The 13,704-nt window shown below is 51.9% G+C and overlaps 1 protein-coding gene across 1 annotated transcript in view; it reads right to left on the bottom strand.

Moving 5' to 3' along the window:
- The window catches only part of IQCE (IQ motif containing E), a 36,658-nt gene extending 26,374 nt beyond the window's left edge, over positions 1-10,284 (bottom strand). Inside the window, 6 exon segments of the mRNA XM_065892287.1 lie at positions 135-263; positions 2,578-2,623; positions 3,682-3,729; positions 9,247-9,346; positions 9,917-10,128; positions 10,249-10,284. Coding sequence (XP_065748359.1) covers positions 135-263; positions 2,578-2,623; positions 3,682-3,729; positions 9,247-9,346; positions 9,917-10,128; positions 10,249-10,284 — 571 coding nt within the window.
- Between the last annotated feature and the right edge of the window lie 3,420 nt (positions 10,285-13,704).

Genomic DNA, 13,704 nt, shown 5'->3' on the forward strand with positions numbered 1-13,704 from the left:
CGCGATGTCTTTGAGAAGATCAAAAACAGTGCGGCTCAGACGAGTCGTATTAAACGCTCTGTGCCAAGTCACCACCCGAGATTTCTAAGACGTTCCCCTTGCGCAGGAAGGGTTTCTCCCGGGCGACCACATACCTTGCTTTGAGCTTCCCAGCCACAGCTTCTGGGGGGTTAAGGACATTCGGCTCCCAAGAGGCACGCTGCCGGCTGTCCTCAGAGACCTCCAGGAGGCCACTTTTCTCGGCTTAGAATGGTAAGGCGACTCTGAAAAGCCAATGTGTGGTTTTAGAGGTGCAAGGTATCAGTGCCCGCTCAACATATGTGCTTCAGAGAGACGAAAATGATAAAGCAAAATATTCACAAGGGCGTGACAACCCCAGATCCTGACAAAATTAAAACTACAGTTATGCCTTGTAGGTATACTTACATTTGTTTTTTACTTTTTATTATAGAGAAATAACGGGACATTTATTTTAAAATATGGATCTAAAATTCTACCAATATTGCGGTACTTAATTTCCCCTTCAGTTTTTTCAGATGCATATGTATTTTTATATAGCTGCAGTCATAGTGAACACACAATTTTGTATCCTTTATACTTAACACTAAATAGTTTTCCATGTTGCTGTCAATACATAGCGTGCAAGTAATAATGTTTAGAACTTGATATGTAAGACAGCTAGAAGAACTGAGGAAAAAATTACATTTCTCCAGGGTATTTTTGACTTTGTCATCAAAACAATGGAAAGGTTTTAAAATTATATTTTAATCTGGAATCTTACGGAGATTATGCAAACTTATGCAAAACCAAACTATTCATAAAACATGCTTATATTTCTTAAATACCAAAGAAATTTATATCTGTAGAAGGTCCTGGGATTCTAAATCTAATACATTTAATTTTTAAATTTTCTAAGATTTTCCCACGGCTTCAGAATTTATGGGAAATCTCCTATTATTGTTTAGGGTGAAGGAGTAAAGACACATTGGACCCTGAGGCATTTCCACTCATCCAGAACCACTGTGCTCCACTTCCAGGATATTTGGAAGGGCTTCCAAACTTTAAACATGCATCTAAGTGCTCATTTAGGAAGGTAAATTAGTGATCGGAAAAAACCCGCGAACGACATTTCCCTCCTAAATGTATGGGATTTAGCGGTAAGTAGTAAGGATTCCCAAACATGCACGCTTATGGATAGAGCTGCGAAGGAAGAAGAAACAAGGCAGCAGGCGGTGGAGACCTGTCGGCGTGGAAGGACCGGAAACTGGCCGCCCGCCCCCGCCTCCTCGGTGCACTGCGAGGCCCGAAAATCTCAGAGCGCGGGTAGCTGCAAACCCACGTGGTCCCGGACTGGGCAGTGAAGAGAACCACTTATGAAGTGAACGGGACAGGCACGACTCCTTCTGTCACGGCCCGGAAGTCAGACAGGCGCACACATCTTAAGGGAGTGTTAGGAGGGCGGGCTGGGGGTGTCCCAGGGAGGGGACACAGAGCGTCCTGTCGCGGTGTCCATGTTGGATGAGCAAGGTGCCTGGGATCAGCGCTGCTGCGGGGACAGGCGTCAGGCATGGCCGGGGGAGAGCACGCTGGGGGGCGGGCAGGGGCAGGGCCACTGAGTGACAGCACATCTCTCAGGGGGTTTTAATGCTTTGGGGGTTCTGGCCATCCTAAATTACGTGAAACACAATTCTGACATTTACAGAAATCGAGATCAGAGTAATTTGATTACTAGCATTTTCAACACTTGAAATGCTTGACTTCCAGCAAGAATAATGAGAGATGTCTGACGTTTACCTTAGGTACTTTCTAGACAAGAAAGACTGAAACAAAAGGGGCTGAAAAGAGAAGGTTTAAAACACAAACACCCATACTTTCACTTTATATCAATTCTCAATTTTCTCCACGGAAGGAGAGCCGGGACCTCCAAACTCCAGATTGCTAGATGGCTTCTTTCTAACACCTGTATTTGTTTGTAATATAAAACATGCTTTCTTCTCTTTGCAGGAATTTATCTTTCTGATTATGTTGTTCCTGGGCTAATATGAAAGTTCACTTGTATTCTCTGCGTGTGTCATATATAAGACAGTATGTTTCAAATACTTATGTATATAAGAAATGTAAGCATACACATATTGTACACACACACATAGATGATAAGTCAGGCAAGGCCACAGGCTTGTGCACAGCAAAAGGAAGCCAGTCTAGGATTTGGTTTGTCACAAAGGCCTCGGGAAACATAACATTCGGCAAAGCACCCAGATGAACAGCTTTGTGTCTCGAGGAATAAATCCTGCGTTGTCTTCACTTTGGCAGCGCTGGGAAGCGTATGGCGACTTGAGAAAGAGAACATGAAAGGCCGCGAAGCACTGTGTGTGGGGGAGGGAGGAGGGGGGCTCAATGGGACAGTGACAGCTCGGGACCTCAGCCCTCGCGGGCCCTGCCTCAGTGGCCCTAAGGGTTCAGAGAAGAAGGCGGTCCTGATCTTCCTCGCAGGACGCTGGGGAAGGAGGGCTTCCGACCACCATTTTCTGAGTTAAACTGTGGAAACTTGAGGGACAGGGGCCTGGTCATACTTACTTGGTGATGTAGGGGGAGGTCTGTGGAGACTTTTCCTTTTCGCTTTCTGAAAGGAAGAAGAAACGACGGAAAGCGGGTTGAGCCTTCTCGAGCAGCCCCAACGGTCCCAACCAGGAAGCACCGGGGGTGTTCAGGATGGGCGGGGGCGGCAGATTAACTGGCCAAAGCAGAGTGCACGCAAAGGAGGGAACAGGGCACAGGGAGGCGCCCCCAGATACAGGAGCAGCAGCCCGGCCTGCGTCCAGCAGAGACGGAGGTGTGCCGCCTCAAATCCGCCCTGAAGGTACCACCGGCTGTCCCCACGCCCCCCTGGAGCACGGGGCGTGACTGTCCGCAGGGGGGACTCAGCAAGATGAAACCTGAGAGTGAGGCAGAGGGGAAGGTGCAGCAGGAGTGGCCCGCCTGGAACCCGGGGGCCCCTGCCATGCCTTCCTCCCCGATCTGCTTCACGCCGGACACAGAACCCCACTTACTTCCCTGCCAGCGGGAACACTGAAGTGCTCCGTGCAGGCTGACTTTCCCCCAGGAGATTGGTCCCGATCCCTCCTCCTCCCGGGAGCATCTTGGGCCCGTGCCCTCAGTGGCGTGGAGGGAACACTCTTAGCTCTGCGGAGGTCCTGCGCCTCAGACAACAGGCCCAGGATGCTGCCCCTGGAGTCCCCAGAGCTGTGGTGGGATGTGCTGGGGCCGCCTTCCCCCAGGGCTACGTGCTGTGGTTAGGCTAGAATTTATCTGCTGGGAGGCGAGCACCTGCTAAGGTCTCCTTTCTCACACCTCAGCCTCCGACTGCATCACGGAGCTCTGCTCCCGCCCCCCGCCTCCGCCCTTACGTGTCAGGATTGGGGGGCTGGGGTCGGGGGGAGTGCAGGCCAAAACCAGGTGCGGGACAGGAACTTGTCATCAGCCTCAAAAGTACTCAGCTCACGACTAACTTCTGGGTAAAAGTTTCAAAATTATAATCTAAGTTATTCAAATCCACCTGAGGGCCTGGAGCTTTTCAGACTCAGGGCAGCATTTGGAATTTGTGATGGGGCACTAAACACAGCACTTGTGGGGAGACCGCGTGTGAGTACCACAGCCACGCCTCCCCTCCCCTGCACTCACCGTCTCTGAGTCAGAGTCGAAGGTTATTGCAGACAGGCTGTCATCTCCCTGGAGGAAGAGATGCGAACAGCGAAAGCTTCAGGCACCAGCTTGGCTCCACAGTCACCCTGACAGAGTGGGAGCGGCGGGGCCAGGCGGTGCTGCGGCCGCAGAGCCCCCATCCAACTCAGAGCATCTGTCCACAACACTCACAGCAGGAGCAGCCGGTCTGTCCCGTCGCATCCGAAGGAACAGATGGGGACACAGAACAAAACTCTGCGGGCCCCACCCCTCTAGGTGGTCACAAACCACCGAGGTGGGATAGGGAGGGTGGAAGGGAGGGAGACGCAAGCGGGAAGAGATATGGGAACGTATGTATATGTACAACTGACTCACTTTGTTATAAAGCAGAAACTAACACACCATTGTAAAGCAATTATACTCCAATGACTATGTTTTAAAAAAAGCAAAAACCAAAACTCTGCTGGCAGGGCTGCTCCAGGCCTGTCAGTCTAGCGACACCGTCTCCACAGAATCGACAAACGCTTCTTTTTTTTTTTTAATTTAATTGAAGTATAGTTGGTTTACAATACTGTGTTAGTTTCAGCTGTACAGCAGCGATTCAGTTACATATATACATATTTCAGATTCTTTTCATTATAGGCTATTACAAGATATTGAATATAGTTCCCTGAGCTACACAGTAAATCCTCGTTGTTTATCTATTTTATATACAGTAGCGTGTATCTGTTAATCCCATACTCCTAATTTATCCCTCCCCCAACGAACGGTTCTTGATAAAAGTATTTCATCTTTGTATCAAAGCACAAGGAACCTGTGACTACATCCTGGTGAGAACCAATCAGTCATTCACGTATCCATCAGTACACAAGTTATTTGGGCGTATAGAGGTTCCTACCTTCTGATTCTAGTGATCTGCCCTGGCCCAGGGAGTGAGATAAAATCTGTACTAACATTGGCACGGGCGTGTCAAGGAGAAAAGGGAACTTTCCCAAGAGAATGATGTGTCTGTGTTAACACACTTACTCAGGTTTAAACCCTACAAGGAGAGAAAGCAGAACGATTTCTAAAATCCCTTCACCGTACTGTACAGTTGACCTAAAACGCTGATACTGAAGTTAGGACTGAACGCCCCTATTATGAACCAGTGATGCCATATCTGGGTGGCAGTGTAATTACGTTTCAGCGAGCTGTCTGGAGTGTAGCTGAGTCCGTGCAGTGCTGTAGCGGGACCGGACTGCATTCTGGAAAGCACGCGTATCGTCTACAAGGTTAACTATCACTACATTAGCAACAATTCTGCCGGCCGCTTGAACTTTTACTAAAAACGAGGGCCGCACAGTCACACGGACGGGGGCAGCTGTCACAGGGGGCGCCCTTCCGGTGCGTGCCTCTGAAACACGGAGAGTCCAGCGAAGCGTGCAGAGGGACTGGATTCCGGAGACGAGGGGAAGGTAGTGCGTTCCAAACAAACAGAATCTTTAAAAAATCAGCCACTGAATTACTTTTCTGATGTCATTAAACAGGTGACATTTTAAGGTATAAATAGCAAACGATAGTTGTAAAGTTTTCATTGAACCAAGTACATGGAAATGATGTGCAAAATTGAGGCAGGGAAGGCAGGGAACTGGTATACACACGATGTAGAAGATCAGGAAAGCCAGTCAAAGGCTCCGTCTTCGTCCCCTGGCATCACAAAGGGCAGCCCGCCAACGATGAAGGTGAGCTGTTAACAACTGCATAGAAAAGTAGCAATACTTTCTTTTGTGAATACTTGTCACTATTCTTTGTTCTGAATAAAGTCTTGAAAACTTTTTAAGGACCTGCAGTTTCTACGAGGGAATGAGGTTACGTGTGTGGTGAACACAGCGAAGTGGTCTCTGTGTTCATAGGTGGGCTCACCCACACCATCGCTTTGCCCCCGAGTCAGTCCCCCTCAAACTCCGCCACCCTCCATCCTGCCAGTCAGAAGGAACTAAACAAGCAAAATATAAGTATCTGAAATCATAGAACAGCCCAAGATCCACCCCTCAGTCAGCAGCACGAAAGAGACCATACACAGTATTAAAAAAAGAAACGAAAGCGCACGTTAACGGCCGAGTCATTCTTCCTTCTCCAAGTACGATCTGAGCTGCCACGCATTCCTACGCGAGATGGCATTCATGCACCGTGAGTCAGGAATCGCAGGGTGGGGATGGTGGCCGTGCCCCTCACCCCTCTGCATCGCAGCTTCCTCGTCGACAAGGAGGACACGGTCTCCTACCAGGATTTTTAAAGCATTAAATATATACTAATTAAAATACTGGGGAAAAAAGACATAGTGTCCAGAAAGAGGTGCAGGAACATACGGGGACTTAGTATATGGTAAAAGCGGGGAAGGAATGCATTCATCCAGGAGGCACCTTCCAGAGCGTGGAAGGCCCTCTCCTCAACAAACAACCCTTTAACAGAAGAAGCCACGAAACAATCTTTTGCATTTTCTGGAAACTGACAAAAGCACACAGCTATGGAGAAAAATTGCTTCAAAAAAATCTACTAAGTCCAGGGAAGAACGTCGAGAGTCAGAGGCACCCCTCGGCTCCCCGTCTCCATCTGATAGAAAGGATTCCAGAGAGCTCTCCTCCAGGTGGGTGCAGTCAACACAACAGGGGTGGTGCTGGATCCCCTGCCCCCAGCTCCCAGAAGCAGCGTGTAAGCTCTACCCCACAGGTGGCAGGCTAAGACTTCCCCTGTGCTTGTAGAGCAGAAGGTCCACGCAGGGAGGGCAGGCCCAGAAGGAGTGTCACTCCGGGGAAACACTTCGCTGTCCCTGCGGTGCAGTGGCCCAGAGGTCCTCCCCAAAGGGAGAGGGAGGACGACGGCCGTGCCGAGGGGACTGACTGTATTTGCACCAGAGAGTGGAGAATTGCATGCCTCCCTGATTCCATTGCCAAGTTGCAGACAAAGCGGGGAGCGATCCCGAGGCCCCCAGCTCCGCGGTCACGCAGCAGAGAGCTCACTGGCAGAGCAACCGGAAGGTGAAGAGCCCAGAGCACCCTCCTGAGGTCGCGGTCAGCCCCGAGGCTCAGGGAGGCTGCTGGCAAGCCCTGGAGTGCTCTGTCAGAACAGGCTTGGGCCGACGCAGACACAGTCCCCACGCTGCACCCACGTCAACCCAAGGGCGCGAGCCCTGGTGGTGCTGGGGCTTTGGCGCAGCTGCTGACAAAACCCTGGCTGAATGATAAACTACCCTGACCCAAGAGCAGACCCCAGGAAGCCAGGCTTCAAAGTACAATGACAGGCATCCCCGGAAGTCCAGAGAGCCACACGCATGTCTAAGGTAGCCCTCTCAGGAGAGATGGGAGAGGGAAAACCCATATGCGCTAGTTCCCCGTTGCACGTGGGCAAAAATGTAAACCCCTGAACTGTGACAGCAGCCTACACACACACACACACACACACACACACACACACACCACTCAATGGTCAAGGGCGAAAATCTGACTGGCCCAGGGGGTGAAACACAACCTCTGACCAACAAGTGGCTTCTGCTGACCCAAGGGTAACCCCTAGGTAGTTGGGCTAAAAGATTCAAACAAGAAAATATCTGAGCAGGGAAACAGAGGCTGTACGGTGCAGGGAAATCGACTTCACACGTTAGCTCAGCCAAGTCACTCAGCACGTAAACGAACGACTGAGCAAACATCAACCCCGTGGGGAGGAGCTGCTGTAATATGTCATCTAAATGTCTAGTTTTCAACAAAAAACGACGAGACACACAGAGAAACAGGAAAGTGTGACCAATACACAGGGGGAAAGAGCAGGCAATAGAAACTACTTTTGAAGGGCCCAGATGCTGGACCTGGTGGACAAAGGCTTCCAGAGCAGGGAGAGCCGTAGAGCAGGGAACAGAGAATCTTACAAGTAGTAAACGCCCTGTAAATGCTCTTATTATCTTGCTCTAGAAACTGTGAGCCCTTTTAGAAGCGTTGGCCCTTAAATCACCAGGGACCACGCCCAGGCTCCACTTCACCCCTGTGGCTCTGCCAAGGGACTCGGGGGATTGGACAGACTGGACAGTGCCTGTTCACAGGAGGTTCTTGTCTGGTTGAGAACAGACGTAAGCTCAGCAGAGAAATTGCCAGTTAGCCTGGGCCAAGGGCGGCGAGTCTCCTAAATGCCCGGAGAGCCCTGCTGCAGCCTCCTCCACAGACTGGGTTCCTGGAGACCAAGGCACTGGGGCTCAGCTTGTCTTTGTGTCCTCAGAGGCCGGCATGTATAAGGGGCTTAACAAACGCTTCTATGTGCAAGAACGTTTACAGCAGCATTGCTTCTAACGGCACAAACATGAAAACAAGAGAGTAAAAGTGGGCTTCCCTGGTGGTGCAGTGGTTAAAAATCTGCCTGCCAATGCACAGGACACGGGTTCGAGCCCTGGTCCAGGAAGATCCCCCATGCCACGGAGCAACGAAGCCCGTGCGCCAAAACTACGAAGCCTGTGCCCTAGAGCCTGTGCTCTAGAGCCTGAGCTCAGCAACAAGAGAAGCCACCGGAATGACAAGCCCTCGCACCGCAAGGAAGAGTAGCCCCCGCTCGCCGCAACTAGAAAAAGCCCCAACGCAGCAATGAAGACCCAATGCAGCCAAAAATAAATGTAAATAAAATAAATAAATTAAAAAAAAAAGAGTAAAAGCAAGGAAATGGAGAGTAAAAATAGGGCTACCCTATTAGGTTAGTGTTTTAATTTTAATTTTTTAAAAATATTATCTTTCCATTTTTGCATGAGTAATAATTGTCGAGAATATTTATTTATTTATTTAGGCCACGCCACACGGCAGGCGAGATCTTAGTTACCCCACCAGGGATCAAATCCGTGCCCCCTGCAGTGGAAGCACGGAGTCTTAACCGCTGGACCGCCAGGGAATTCCCACGTTAGAGTTTTTAAAAAAAATTTTTTTTAATTGAAGTACAGTTGATTTACAGCATTGTGTTAGTTTCAGGTGTACAGTAAATTGATTCAGTTATATCAGACATATATTTTTTCAAATTCTTTTCCATTATAGGTTATTACAAGATATTGAATATAGTTCCCTGTGCAATATGGTAACTCCTTGCTGTTTACATTCCATACAAAAGTGAGATGAGTATTTGTCTTTGATGTATTTCTTTTTTTTAAAAAATTGAAGTAGAGTTGATTTACAATGTTGTGTTAGTTTCAGGTGTACAGCAAAGTGATTCAGTTATATGTATATATATATAAAGTTAGAATTTTAAAAATCATGTTTTTGAAAATGTGTGGATATGGGAAGATGCTAGGAATAAATGAAACGGCAAAGGTTAAAAAACAATATAAATATGATCTCAAGTTTTAAAAAGCATATGAAAAAAAATGATGCATTGAAAAAAGGTCAGAAGGAAATACACCAAATGTTAACTGTGGTTTTCTGTAGGCAGTTAGATTATGGGTAATTGGTTTTCTCTACTGGGCATGAATAACATTTATAATAACAATATGAAAAGTTGAAGGAGCATTAACTGAGGCCACTGTAGATGGGCAGGCCTTCCAGATGAGGCAGGACTTGGTGCCTTGAGGGACAAGTAGGAAACTTTCAGCAGCTCCAGTGGCAGCAGCACTGAGCCGCTGCTTGGGGTAAGCTCTGTACAGCCATACTGGGTACTGCCATCTCTGGGAGAAGGAAGCAAAGTGAGCCAGGTTCCCTTTGTCTGGAGCCCTCCAAAGGCTTCCCACTGTGGCCCGAATAAATTCAAACTCCGTGCATGGCCTGCAAGGCTCTCCATGGTCAGGCCCGTGGCTCCATTCCATCCACACCCACGCCCTTGAGGAGATCCCAGCAAGCTTTCTTTCAGGCCCTGGAACCACTGCACTTTCCCACCCCAGGACCTTTGCACCTGCTGGTCCCACTGGTCTCTGATCTTTACCAGACTGCCTCCTTCTCATCAGTGACATCAGGACACTCCAACTTCTCAGAGTGGCTGTTCCTGGCACCCAGTCTAAAGCAGCCTCCCCAATCCACCTCCGTCACATGGGCTGTTTTATTTTCTGCAGCGCACTTTCCACTTTCTGACTTGATGGACATGATCTGTTTTTTTACGTTGTTCTCCCCCACCCCACCCCACGCCACTGGAATGCAGTTTATTCATCCACAATAATGTCTCCAGCAGATGGCTGGCGCGCCAGAAACACTAGGTAAACCAAGTCCCCCGCCCTGGAGGCACGGGGTGGGCGGACACTTACGCAGTGAGCTCTGTCACCCGGCGGGCAGCGGTCGCTGGCTCGGCACAGGCCCGGCTTCGCAGGCGCCGAGCAGCGAGGGCGCAGTGTCCGGGAGGGCTTTCCGGAAGCGACGGCCAGTGCAAGGACGAGCGGGGGACTAGAGGTGGCTGGAGGCTGGGCGAGGGGCGGCGACGCCCGGCCAGCCGCACGCGGGCGGGGGCCGGAGGCCCGCTCTTATGCGGTAACAACAATGGCAGCTGTCACCGGCGGTCGCCGGCCCCGCGCCCCCTTCCTCCAGCCCGCGCCCCGGCGAGGGGAGGCAGCCAGGGGGCCTCCCCGCCCTCCGCGCTTACCATCTCCGAGGCCGGCTCCCCGGTGCTCAGGGACATGGCGGCGGCGCTGCCCGATCGCCCCTAGGCGCTGCGAGTACGGCCGTCCGGTTCTGGGGCTCCGCCGACCGGCAGCCTCGGGGCCTGCCCGCGCGCCCGCCGCGACCCCGCTGCCATGGCAACCGCGCGGGCCCCCGAGCCCCGGATGTGGCCGGCGCCCCGCGAGGCGGGCCGACAGTAAGCGTGCTCTGGGAGCCCCGGCGGGTCGACAGGCTGCGCGTCCAGAGTGTGGGGCGGAGAGCGGGGCGGAGCTGGAACAGTCCAGCCGCCGCCGAGACTGCAATGTGAACCTGTGCACTAGTCACCAGAGCCGGATAGTAATATTTATTAGGTTAACGATGAAAGGGACAAGGGGCTTCTGCGGTGTCCACAGTCTGCCAGCTCTGAACGCCTGGCATTCGGAAAACCACCTTCCTGATCTCGGTACCTTAGGCTCAAGGGCTCTGATGTAGCCACAGGACAATAAAAAATAAGAGTTTGCACTCTCTGTATTCAGTGTGCGTCATGAAGATCTTTAGGCGAGTTGGGCTGCAAAGTTTATTTAAATTATTAGCAAGTATAACCTGCCCTTTCTTTTCATACAAGGGCATCTACTCTGTCCCCCTGCCCTGCTTTATTTTTCCAGCCCCCTGGCCTTTATGATCTACAAGAACTTCCCATGTCTAGCATGTAAGCTCTCTGGGGCAGGGCTGTGTTTTGTTCACGGCTGTATCTCTCTCCTTTGGAACAGGGTCTGGCACATAGCAGGTGCTCAATCAATAGGTATTTGGTGCCCGGCAAGTCATAACTTCTCTGTGCCTGTGTCCTCAAATAGAAATTGGAGAAAAGCGTTGTGGTGAGGATCAAATGAGTCAGTATCTCTAAACTGCTAAGTGCAGTTGCCGGTTCCAGAGTGAGCGCAGTGTGACAGTGTTAGTACGCTGTTATGAGGTGAACAAATGAATGAGTCTCCACACAGGGTAGCGTGGTGTAGCAGGAGGAATGCCTGGCAGGTTATTACTGTTCGAATTCTAACACCACCAATTCTTATGAGTCCATGACCCTCGTTTCTTCGGTCTCCTCATCTGTACGACAAAGTGGGTGAGCCACACGGTGGTCGGACGCTGTCTCCCCGCAAGCTGGTTAGCGCTCAGGAGCACAGGTTTAGTAGTTTCACCATCGTCTCCTTGTCTGCAAAGTGGAAACAGTTTCAGGGCTTTTGTGGGCACTAAAGGAGAAAACAGCTAAAATTCAGCATGGTGCCTGGCACATGGTGAGCACCTCAAAAAAACGAGCTACCAGGTAACGCTTTGCCGCTGGTCCAATTACTTGAATGATATCTTAAATGGCAAAATTTTATTTGTTCTGAAATTATCCCCTTCACTCATTGGCGCTCCTCTGCTCTGTGAAGCCCCGTTTCCGGAGTGGTGTCAGGTACAGTCTGTACCCCAAGTTCTGGTTCCCTATTTACACCTTCCCTGATGGATCCTAAAAGAAACCACATTCTCTCCTCTGAGCTGCCACCAGAGTCGTTTATAAAAGGTGAATCTTACCAGGCCTCTCACCTTCTTAACTTCTATCTGCTTCCTCGGGGTATCATTCACGTGGCAGACAAGTGCTTTCAGGATCTAACCTACCTATGCGCCAGTATCTCTTGCTCCTCTCCTGGGGCTCCGCAAACCCCCTGCCCTTCCTGCATCTGTTGTTTCACTTACTTTCTCTTAGTTACAGACGGTTCCAGAATTTCCATGCTTCCACTTACAGTGTTTTGACTTTACAATGCTGCAAAAGCGATACATATTCAGTAGAAACCGTACTTCAAATTTGGAATTTTGATCTTCTCCCATGCTGCCGATATGCGGTAGGTAGGATCCTTTCTCATGACGCTGGGCTGCGGCGGCGAGCCGCAGCTCCCAGACAACCACGCAATCACAAGGGTAAAAAACCATCCACTTACAGCCATTCTGTACCCAGACAACCATCCTGTTTTTCACTTTCAGTACAGTATTCCATCAATTACATGACATATTCAACGCTTTATTATAAAATAGGCTTTGAGTTAGATGATTTTGCCCAACTGTAGGCTAATGGAATTGTTCTGAGCAAGTTTTAGGTAGGTTACGCTAAGCTATGATGTTGGGTGGCTTAGGGGCATTAAATGCATTTTGGACTTACAAACGGGACGAAACCCCATTCCGAGCGGAGGAAGATCTGTCCACTACGCTACTGGCGCTTTGCTTCGCTTGCCCGCCCAGACACGTGGTCCTTCGGCCGGCGAGGCCACGCCCCTTCACGCATAGCCACGCCCCTTCCGCCGAAAGCCCTGCCTTCCGGGCGCAAAGCCTGCCGGATCCTCGAGCACGTACCTGTGAGCGTCCCGCTGGGGGCGGGTGAGTGGATTCATTCGGCGGCGGCCTGTCCTTCTCAGCCTGAGCTCGTTCCCCGAGCCTGGGCCCTCTGGGCTCTCGGAGTCACCTCCAGGACGATTTCACGGTTCCCCACGCCCGACGTTCCCGTCCTCGCCCCCTCCAAGCCCGGCAGGTCGCACGGTACGGGGCGGGGCCTGCAGCGGTGACGGACGCGAAGCGGGTGAGGCGCGCGCCAGGGAAGGGGTCGCGGTCGCTGTGGCGGGCCCCGCGGGGTCGGGGTTCGGGGCCCGGGACCAGGGCCGGAAAGCAGCCTGGGGGCCGCTTGCGTGGCCCGGGCTGGGCCCCGGCACCACCGCGGCCGCCGGCCTGGCGTCCTCAACGGGGTCCACAGGGAGGGCGCCTTGCGCAAGGACTTAGCCTGGCCAGGGATGGACAGACAGACGCCCCAGCCCAGGCAGGCCTGCTCCTGACCCGGCACACAGAGTCACTGGCCACCCCACCCCCCTGCAAGAGCCCTCCCTGAGCACAGGACCGACGGGCTCCCTGGACCCTTCCCAGGCCGGACACGCGGGTCCAGTTGCCGCCCCGGGAGGAACCGGCAGTGGGCAGGGCGCCTTCCCCTCGCCCCGCGCCCCGCACACTGCTGCTTGCAGGGTTTTCACACGGACCCTGGGAGGGACAGACACACACCGCCAGTCTGGACTGAGCCACTTACAACTCGCCCCGAGCCGCTCTGCCTCCTACACGTGGCCGGCCCCAGAGCGCGCACGCGCCCCTCGCTCTGGCCCGCCTGCAGCCTCGCTCAGCTTCTTGCTCCCTTCGTTCTCCCCTCCCACCAGAGTCCCAGGTTGGCCGACTTTGAGCTGCTCAGGCCTCATGCTGTCCTTTAGATTCCCTTCCGTCTCCACCGCCAGAATGGAGGGCTCTGCTTGCTCTTGACGGTCTCCCGTCCCACCTGAGCTGAGGCTTTACATCCATCTCGGCAACTTGCAGTTTCCGTCTGGAGATTGTGGTCACCTGGGCCGAGGTGAGAGTTCTGGGGCCTGGGCGGGCGTGGGGACTGCCTGTGGCT

Source organism: Phocoena phocoena, chromosome 15, assembly GCF_963924675.1.
Source record: "Phocoena phocoena chromosome 15, mPhoPho1.1, whole genome shotgun sequence".
Lineage (NCBI taxonomy): Eukaryota > Metazoa > Chordata > Mammalia > Artiodactyla > Phocoenidae > Phocoena > Phocoena phocoena.